Source organism: Zerene cesonia, unplaced genomic scaffold, assembly GCF_012273895.1.
Source record: "Zerene cesonia ecotype Mississippi unplaced genomic scaffold, Zerene_cesonia_1.1 Zces_u003, whole genome shotgun sequence".
NCBI lineage: Eukaryota > Metazoa > Arthropoda > Insecta > Lepidoptera > Pieridae > Zerene > Zerene cesonia.
The window spans coordinates 1,207,051-1,218,173 of NW_024045133.1; the positions used below are offsets into that span (position 1 = coordinate 1,207,051).

General features: G+C 33.4%; 2 protein-coding genes across 2 annotated transcripts; one reads left to right on the forward strand and one right to left on the reverse strand.

Annotated features, from left to right (window-relative positions):
• On the reverse strand, positions 1-5,268 carry LOC119838448 (the record flags this gene model as incomplete). Its single annotated transcript, XM_038364395.1, has 7 exons — positions 5,003-5,268; positions 4,069-4,221; positions 3,467-3,631; positions 3,103-3,231; positions 2,225-2,272; positions 1,382-1,470; positions 1-163 (listed from the first exon to the last, which is right to left on the reverse strand). Coding segments are annotated over exons 1-7 (924 nt in total), but the record flags the coding sequence as incomplete, so codon positions are not given.
• Positions 5,269-6,947: 1,679 nt separating this feature from the next.
• Positions 6,948-9,996, forward strand: LOC119838561. The gene is made up of 2 exons (XM_038364548.1): positions 6,948-6,980; positions 9,042-9,996. The coding sequence occupies exon 2, from the start codon at positions 9,116-9,118 to the stop codon at positions 9,989-9,991; it is 876 nt and encodes a 291-aa protein (XP_038220476.1). The 5' UTR covers positions 6,948-6,980; positions 9,042-9,115; the 3' UTR covers positions 9,992-9,996.
• The last annotated feature ends 1,127 nt before the right edge of the window (positions 9,997-11,123 follow it).

Here is an 11,123-nt window from a genome sequence, read left to right on the forward strand (position 1 = left end):
CCTCATAATATGGTTGGTCATTGGTGCGCCGATGTGATATTTCCTCCTACATATTCTGCAAGGCGCCTTCCCTTGGTCAATTGCTTCATCACCGTCACCATCATCATCGTTGATCATGACGCTGGATGTGCGAGTCATCCTGGGTGATGGTGTTTCGACTATTCTGAAAATGTTAATAGTTTATATCTTAATATATTATATAAATCTCGTGTCACAATGTTTGTCCTCAATGGACTCCTGAACCACTTAACCGATTATAATAAAATTCGCACACCATGTGCAGTTCGATCCAACTTGAGAGATAGGATAGTTTAAATAATTTTATGCAGCTCGTATATATAATATATTAGCTGCGCCCCGCGGTTTCACCCGCGTAAATCTGCATCCCGTAGGAATATATATATATAGGATAAAATTTGTCTATGTGTTATTCCAGTTGTCCAGCTGTCTACGTACCAAATGTCATTGCAATCGGTTCAGTAGTTTTTGCGTGAAAGAGCAACAAACGCACACACATCCTTACAAACTTTCGCATTTATAATATTAGTCGGATAGGATGTAGGATAATAAGCAGTGATGGCTCAGTGGTCCTTGGTTTAAAAATCGTTAAATCGTCGTTTGACAAAAAGGACGTATCAAAAACGTCTCAAATGGAAAGACATAATTTAAAAGTGTCACTTGAAGTGCAGATGTCCTCATTGGAGGGCTCGCTCTACATGTCCATTGCCAGGCAACACATCCGCTTATAGCGTATACCGCTGATTGAAGATTTAAAAAAAAAAAATCGTTCTTCGGTTCGATTCCAGGAGAGCATTCAATAAATATATGGATTTTTCAATTTATCTGCACATAATTTATAACATCACCACTGCTCAAGATGGGTGAATGATAAAGTTATATACATATAATAAATCTGTAGAAAATTCATTTTTGTACATTTAAAAAATAGAAAAAAAATACCCAGTATGTGAAAAGATAACTAACAGAACCCATTTCCATCATTTTTGAAATTTTTGTCTGTTTGTCTGTTTGTTTGTGCGCACATCACGTAAAATCTACGAATTAAATGCAGACAATGTTTATATACAAAAATTATACGTAACTTGAGGTATAACTTAGTTTTTGTTTCATCGAAATCGGTTTACTCTATCACAAGATATGATTAATTTCATATTCCTACGGGATACGGACTTACGCGGGTGAAACCGCGGGGCGCAGCTAGTACATTATAATTCTAAGACAAAAAATTGAATTGCATATGCCAACAACTAAATGCAACAAGCGGGACATATATGAGGTCATATATGACCTATGAATAATAGGCAATTGGTAGGTTACCTATGATACCTATATATGTATAACCTATTATATAGATACTAACTTCACTTTCTTAGTTTGAACATCGGACTTCCTTTTAACTTCCTTATCCCGTGTCCTTTTTAAAGTCACGCTTGATGATGTATTGTCTTTCTGAAATTGAAATGAAAATATTTTTAGTTTTTTTTAGGACTTTGATGAATAATGTTTTTTTTTAGGACTTTGATGAATATAAACGAAAAAAAAACGGTGAAAGAAAACATCATGAAGAAACTGGCATGTCGAAGAATTAAAAGTTCGACGACATGTGACATCTGCCAACCCCGCACTTGGCCAGCGTGGTGGATTATGGCCTCTACCCTCATAGGCTTGTGTCTCAGCTGTGTGACCATATATGGCCTGATGATGTTTATGATTCCAGCGCCATTTTGTTAATCTATGCAGCCTACATCATCACAATTCTGATGATTAGATCAAAACTTAATTTGTCAAAATCTCTAGCGGTTCAAGCAAAGATAAAGGTTATGCATTAGCTCGAAAAACATAACCCTTCTATAATTTTAAGTTTTATAGCATTGAAATGCTTTATAAACGAGAAATTTTGAAAAAATAGATAAAATTTGATCACGAGGCGGGATTCGAACCCGCGTTTTTGCCAAACCGTAGCAACGCCTAGCCTCTCGGCCACCCGTGATCCTGCGCAGTAATCGAATTTCTTCTACTCTTTCGGTTTCATGTACCTAAGGCGCACCTCGCGACATCTATTGAGATGATTAAGAACCATCACAACCAATACGAAACATTATTTCAATGACGTATTTTATCAAAATTTCACATAATCCTTCTTCAATCAGTCAAAGAAAAAAATCATCTGTTCGTAATCTTTGCATCATGTTATCATTATTACCTTTTTTAATATCGATTTTGGTTCTAACTCTGAGACTGCTTTTGCCTTCTGTAATAGAAAATCTCACAATTAAAAACATTTATTTGAATAGTATAAAATTTAATACTTATAGACTAAATCACATCCGATGAATAGATGCAGAAAGCATTTATCCAATTTAATATGCCTCTATCCAATCCAGCAGGATAATAAGAAAAAAGTTTTGAATAAAAATTGAACTGCAACTAAAATTGACAAAACTGATGAAACATAATAGGACCACAAGGGAGGTACGTACAAACTTGAAAAAAATAATAATTTACACTTGAATAAAATACAGGTGAAGCTAAAAAAATGTGTCTAATATATTGACTAAAGCTTGGTTATCCAAATGCCTTGACTGTTTAAGAAGCACAATAAGGATTCATTTTTTTTATGTCCTAATGGGCAACTTAGGTGGTGGTTCGCCTGATGGTAAGTGGTCACCACCGCTCATGAACATTCACAGAGATATTTAGTCATCAAATATGAAAATAGACATAGTAATTTAGACATTTCGGATGTGGTAGTTGAGCACGCTTCGGCACGAATTGGGCCAGCTCGCACCGGGGAAGTACCACACCCCCACAGAAAACGGGCGTGAAATAATAGTTTGCAATTGTGTGTACGGTGAGTGGGGGAGCCAGAGGCCTATTTCCTTCTCGTAGCCCTTCCCAGTCCATTCCTTCTTTCCAGTCATCAATCCATTCCTCATCCCTTATCCCTTAAAAGCGGGCGGCGCATTCTCAGAGGTCTAAGCCTCTGCGAATGTTCCTGGGCGGTGGTGATCGTTTACCACCAGGCGAACCACCAGCTCAGTTGCCCGCTATGACATAAAAAAAAAGTAAATTCAGACACACCTGAACCTTCTCCTGTTTTTTATCCAGGTTCCTATTGCCGCGTCGCAGAAGTTCCGCTTCAATTTCCTCCGATTTCGAGCTCTTCAATAATTGCTGCAGTTCCCTGTTCAGAAATTTTGTCTTTTCTTGCTGGAAACATTCGAACTGAATAATATTTATCTGAAGAATGGAGAAATACTATCATGAGCTGGGATTTGAACCCGCATCTCTTGCGGTAGTGTGGCAACACCCGACCTCTCGTTCATCAGTGATCCCACCTCAGTAACAGAATTTCTTCTATTGTAAAATTAAATAGAATTACGTCATTATAAAGATTGCCACTATCAGCTTAAGTTTCACATACATATTTCACTTAAAATGTTACCTTTACTTGTATAACAACCTTTTTAACTTTAACTCCTTTCTCCGGTTCTTTTTTAACTTTAACATCCTTCCCCTTCTCAATGACTTTACCCTTTTTCTTCGTGTTTGTTTCCTTCTTGATATAAACAGGTTCTGTTATGCCGAGGATGCAATCGCCGGCTTCTGGCTGAAAGCAGAATATTCATAAAAAAATCTCTATATTAATACTACCTTTCTGCCACAGCTTCCCCTCTATTACCAAAGGCAAGTTACTAAAGCATAAAGTTGTGTTTTCCAAGGTATTTCCTGGCTGAATCTATGTCAGTTACAAAGTGCATTATTTCAATTCCATCTCATCTCTTCTCTCTCATTCCTTATAAAAAAAGTGTAGTCCCGTGTCCCCTACTGGGGTATGGGGCAGATGATATACATCTGTTTCACTGATCGATTTTCTTTATGGACAAGTAGGTGATCAACCTTCTGTGTCCTCGGTCTGGAGACATATATTTTTTTTTTTGCGTCCCCACTGGGAATCGAATCCAGGACCACTGTACCAAGGAGGCGGTCAAAATAGCTTCCTTATAAGGGGCCATAAATGAACATTACTTTGCGAGTATGACTCACCACATCTCTCACTAACGCTTGCGGGGGTAGACCCAACCGCAATCTTGTGCGTTTGTTAGTCCGTCTGCACATCTCTAGGAAATCATAGAAATCCTGAATCTTATCCACGCACAATTCACAAATCAGGGGCGGCATTTTATCATCTTGAGATATCTGGAATAAAAAAAACCTTATTTAATAAAGTGTCAGAATATAAAAAAAAATGAAATGATCCTACTCATATTATAAAGGAGAATGTTTGTAAAGTATGCTATATGGTAAGTAAAAAAAGTATGGATGTAACTTTTAGCATCAGAATAATAGATGAGCTATAGAATTAGAAATTTTGAAAGAATAGAAAAAAGGAAAAGGGATCACGGGTGGCCGAGAGGCTAGGCGTTGCTACGGTTAGGCAAGAAACGCAGGTTCAAATCCTGCCTCGTGATCAAATTTTTTCTATTCTTTCAAAATTTCTAATTTATAAAGCATTTCAATGCTATAAAACTAAAAATTAAATTGAGCTATAGAAATTATTTCTTTTGCTAGTGATATCGTCCACGGCCGGAACTGCTTAGTGCTGCTAGTATATAAATATTTTAAAGAAGAAAATTCTTAAGTTTGATGTGCAAAGGATGATTTAAACGTGTTTAAAATTAATATTTCTTAATACATAGCTTTGTCTATAGACTTTAAACTAGATCATTATGGCAATAACCTACTTTTGAAAAAGATTTATTTTTTATTTCTTTAAACTTTTTCAAATATGTATTGTAAGTACAACATGTGACAAAATAGTTAACGTAAATTAAAAATCTTCATAAATTGCGATTCTCATAAGAAACAATAGACTATCCAATGGATAAACAAAATGTATTAGTACACAAAACAAACATACGCAAACATCTGCAAAACGAAGTAAATATAATTTGACACAAACATTACACTATTTTTTTACCTCAATTTGAACGCATTCTCGTATTTTGTCTTTTAATTCCACGTCGCCTGTACTGATGTTCACAACATTTTGAATAATTGGCATTTTATACCCCGCACCTCCACCACATAAGCGACATGATCGATATATTTCATAAATAGCTTCTTTTTCAACATGAGATTTCACAAAACAATCCATTTTCTAATTTAAACACTTTTTGTTACGTTTATTCATTGGAAAATATCAGAAAAAACATTTTCGTTTCTCGCTTCCAACTTTGACAAGAGTCAATTGATCAAATGACAGCTAGCTTGCCGCTTTCTCCTATAAGCCTATGTGTCAAAAGTTTGTTGCCATAGAAATAAATTATTAATTCATGTGCTTAGTACAGTTGTTCCCGTATTATTATACAACTCTTTGTAAAGTAGGTAGGTGCCACTTGGGCGCCACGCTGGCAGTGCCTCAAACAATGTCACCCGAATCATTTATTTTAAATACCCCTTTTTTCTATGGGAAAATCTTGCATACCATACCTGGGGAGAGGAACCGTAGGTTATAACCCAACTAAAACCCCACTGTGTTTGCGGTTCCATTAAGCTGCTTCAGTAAAGTAGCAGTCCTGTTTTTAATGGAATCTATTTACTATCTCCTCGTAGATCGTTGCCAATAAGATGATTATTTCAAAATATCTGTTCGAACTCAAACTCAAACATTTATTTATTAAGTTTGACTTCTTCTAGAAGCACTTTTGAATCGTCATTTTACACAGTTTTAACAGTACAACCTGTTCGGAAAGCAATTTCTACAAAGAAGAGCCGGCAAGAAACTTTGTTGCTCTTAAAAAAAATGACATCAATTTATATTTAAATTTTACACGATATTTAATATGTACAAAACAAATAACTGTCCTGTGTTTCTTAATCAACAACATTCCATGGATTGTCATCTTCCATATATATTCATTAATGCTATAGTAGGCTCTCTGAACTAATACATTTTAATATAAAATGGGAATTCTATTGTAGAAGCGAATACCTTGTCCCGTAAATGAATTTTTTACTTTACTACACCGAAAAACAGGCGGCTGAACTGAGCTTAGCAGTAGTTTGTAATTTTGTAATTTCTCGTCTAATGTTAACCCAAGAAATACTGTACATATAGTATAATATAGTAGTGTCTACAGTCTAACACCTCTCCAATTAAGAACATGTTTCTTTTCAACATTTTTACGTTTGGAAGTGTAAAATCAAAACAATTAGTTTTTTTTAGCATTTAATTATAAATTATTTACTTCGAACCACTTTGATATTTATAGAAGAGCATTATTTGCTTCGTCAACATTTGGGTTATAAATACATATTAAATTTTAATGAGGTTTCATCTAAGTACAAATACTACTATTTCACGCTTATGCTGAAACAAATATGAACTTACATATTATATACCAAAAATAAAAAAGGGTTATAAAATGGATCTCCGTGGAAGAACAACCAAAGATAACAGTCGCAGCGCCAAAACCTTCTCCATTAACAACAACGGTTATAATATATATTATTATACTATTTATCTTATACCTTTAAACGAGCAATTCTTGTATATATATATATATATATATATATATATATATATATATATATATATATATATATATATATATATATATATATATATATATATATATATGTATATATATGTATATATAATTCGAATCTCGGGTTTCGGAGGCGATACATCGATCTAGCTAGGAATTTTTTTTAGAAAATGTCATATTCGTGTTTTATTCGTGTTTTTTTTGCCTGACATCTATTGGTGAATAATAATACTATTTTGCTTCGTAGATAGCTGGACAATTGAAATAACACATAGGCACTTTTTATACCGATATTCCTACGGGATACGGTTACGCAGCACGCTTACGCGGTTTCAACCGCGGGTCACAGCTAGTTATTATAATACCGTATTATTATAATAACTCTTTGGTCTATTCCGTATTCTGAAGGTAAGAATCTATGAGATTTTGAGATACATTTTGATACCGTACAAATAGAGTTTCCGTAACAATGTGGAACGTTCTACACAGTCAAATGCTTTTGAGGGATCGCAGAATATCCCTAAAGCATTCTTTGAGTTTTCCCATGCTATATATATGTGGGTGGTGAGCTTGTCCTTTTGACGTAAAAAATTTCTAGTTTTTAGGTCGCACGACAATAAAAGTACGTTATTTTTTAAACTATAATTTACTAGCTGTGCCACGCGGTTTCACCCGCGTAAGTCCGTAACCCGTAGGAATATCGGAATAAAAAGTTGCCTATATGTTATTCCAGTTATCCAGCTGTCAACGTACCAAATTTCATTGCAATTGGTTCAGTAGTTTTTACGTGAAAGAGTAACAAACATCCATACATCCATACTTACAAACTTTCGCATTTATAATATTAATAGGATTTTAGCAAATATTCTGTTAACAAATAGACTATGTGATAAAATTATTTTATGTAATAGATAACTAAACTCATACTCTTCATTTTTGTACAAGTTTATACAAATTAATTATTTAATGACATAACTAATTACAATATGCACTGATTTATTTCATTTTATGCTAAATTTTCCTCTGCGTACTATTATATTGCAGAGTTACATATATGTAATGTCACAATAAACCGAAAAACTACTCCACTGATTCTGTTTTCACCAATGGATAGCATTGTTTTCGAGGAAGATATACTATTTGACGACGCATATGAAGCCACGGTTGGAAAACTAATTATATTAGAAAATAGAAAAGTTTTTTTATATGATTAACTCAAAAACACTACTCTTGTTGCTCCCCCACTCAGCCTTCAGCGCTAATATTTCATACATCTCGACATTCACATTAAAATAAACAAGGGTTCAGTCTTATTAATAACTAGCTGCGCCCTGCGGTTTCACCCGCGTATCAGTTCAAGTCCGTATCCCGCAGGACTAAAAAGTTGCCAATATGTTATTCCACTTGTTCAGCTGTCTACGTACCAAATTTCATTGCAATCGGTTCAGCAGTTTTTGCGTGAAAGGGCAACAAACACACACACTTTTTTACAAGTTTCGCATTTATAATATTAGTAGGATTTAATTAAAAGAGTTTACGTATATATTCAGGTTCGTGATGGTTTCTTGACGAATTTTCTTAATAGTAGCAATCGTGAATTTTTTTTTTATTAGAAGGTGAGAACAGTTGACGAAAATAATGCAATTAATTAATTTGAATAAAGAATAGAATCTGTTTTTGACACAATATTATACAGATTTAAACAAAAAGGTCGTTTCTTGTACAGAGCAGACAGATTATAAAAATTATAAACAAAACCACACAATAAAGAAAGTATTATTAGATGTTGCAAATTGTTAACTAATCAAAATATAATTATGAAGGCCTTGTTTTAATTTACTACCAACTGTTAACAATTAGTTACACTGGGATCAATTCACACCTCCATTGTGTGCTCACCAAAATGTTTTTATTACCATATTTGTGTAAGTTATTTTTAATGTCCTATATCTATATTACACACAGTAATATGAAATGTAAATTATGTCTGTTTATTACGCTCACATCGGATCAGTCCATTCGGGGTTAAAATAAGCAGCTCTAGCTACACTTATATTAAAAAGAGGAAACTTTTGTATTTTAGTATGGTTGCAACGTTTTCATGCTAAAGCTACTGGACCAATTTCAAAAATCCTTTCCCCATTAAAAGCTGCCATTTCATTACGTCACCTAGTCTATATATTACATTTCATAAAACACGGAAGAGATAGGAATTTAATCTACTCTCTGCTCCAGGTTTATAGTAATAATTTACGAATGGAAATTAGAAATAAATTGTAAATATGAACATTATTAATACATTGAATAAAATTTCCAATTAAAATAAATAATGTTTATCATATGTATTGTTTATTTCAGTTCCGAAATGGCAACCAATTTTGATGCGCCGTACCACAATTTCATTTCAATCTTCCCTACTTTATATTTTCATTATTTTGTAAACTATCTGGCTATTTAAAATATTTTCAGGCATCTTATCGACTGCGTTAGCAAGACACACAGGTAATTCCTATTATAGACATGGTTTAAGAAGCGAAGATGATATGAAACATCTGTACAATAATAATTTTAGCGAAGATGAGTTAATTGCTATAAATAATTACAAAAGTGGAAACGCGCCCAATTTCAAAGCGACAGATAATGTTTTCGATGACAGTTTGTTTGACAATAGACGGATTTTCGGCTGGGTATCCAAATTATTGAGAAAAAATAAAAACGAAACATCCCCCAAACAACCGAGATATGAAGACTTGATAAATGACAAAATATTTTATTTGCATTTAAGCAGAAATCTAACAGATAATCTGACGAAACTAACGAATGTACTAGATCATTTTACGAAGTCTCTCAAAGAGAAACCTTTAATAAATGGCATAAGAAGAGTATCGAGGTCGGTAGACGATGTTCAAAATAAAACAGATGTTAATGAAAATAAAGTTACTATGAATAGCACAGATGAAACAAAAGAAATAGGCACAGATAATAAAACGTCAGATGACGGTTCAAATAAGACAATCAATACGGCAGAAGAAACGAAAGATGAAACAGAAAAACCAAATCAACCTAGTGGAAGGAGATCATTTAAATCAGTCGAATTGGAACATAAATTGCTTTCAGCTATCAATGACACTTTAAACGTCATACAGTATAAAATAAGAACCGTCTCGAACATTCAAGAACTATTTTCCGATAGGCTTATGTACAAAGTCGGTTACATAGCTGGTTCATTGACAGCTGTCAAAGGTCTTATAGATGAATTACAAATGAATGTTGTGAAAAATGACACTGAGTTAGATGATAAGTATATCCTATATATGTACGACACTGTTAATCGAATTAAAGATAGTTCTGGACGTCTTTTAGAGTTGCTAAATGTGTATGTTGATAAAGCGACCAGTGAACTTATTGCATTCAAATAAAACCTACTTTGCTGGTCTTTCTATTTTTTTTTGATACAAACAATTAATATAAATAATGATCAGGGCTCAGGCTATATGCAATCGAAAATGTCATATTTTTTGCAGTTTTTAATATTGGAATAAAGTAGCAAAAACTTTACAAGTATTCTACCTAAATTAATATATTCTATTTGTTTATGCAGATTCAAACGATATTTTTATAATTGATAACACACCTAGACATGAATAAGGTAATAAATATAGTTAAAATTACACGCACTAATGATTGAATCAACTAATTTGTTTCTCGTACACCTAAACAGAGTATATGCATTGTAATTATTGAATCCTGCCGATCAGTATAATAAGGCAAGCGGGATATATGGGAGCAGATTTTTGTGAATGGCAATAATATTAGGATCAATTTAATTTGTAAACCATACACACAAAATAATGTTGTGTGATTGAAATCATCATCATCATCATCATCATCAGCCCATATATGTTCCCACTGCTGGGACTCAGGCCTCCTATGAGGGTTTGGTGATTGAAATTAAAGTCATAAAATAATAAACACATATTTTATTACATCAGTCTAAACATACTTTCAGTACAAACTTAAAACTAATTTTGACCATAGGCTAAAATTTATGTTCTGAATACTTATGAAATAATTTTGTTTTCCTATATACGTTAAAATAAAAAAAAAATATAAAAATGATTTTTTTTTTAATGTCTATACACAATCCACTATGAACAAGATAAATTATTGCATTGTTATCTATTCATCTGTGTATTACAGATAATCTCACAAAAAACCAATGACGTATCAATGAAACAAACAGGTGTCAAAAAAATTGTACTTTTAAACGGCAACGATTCAACTATATACCGCGCTCTTTCACTCTCACACATAAAACAGATTGAGTTTCGCTCGCTCGCCTGCACGAGTCAGGCAAATACCTGACTTTCCACATGCTTTTTCGTTCTACTTTCCATACCTGATTGTTGCCATTTTAATAATATCGCATCTATAAATTTAAACATATCTCATGGTGCATCGATTGGAAGAAACGGTTATAGTCCAAGAAAATGGGTAGGGTAAATGCGAATTTGAGATTAAAACTTGAATTTTTGATATAATTTACTTTGA

Bases quoted from the DNA above. Each gene is read 5' to 3' on its own strand.
- LOC119838561 (XM_038364548.1), top strand. From the start codon at position 9,116: ATGAAACATCTGTACAATAATAATTTTAGCGAAGATGAGTTAATTGCT.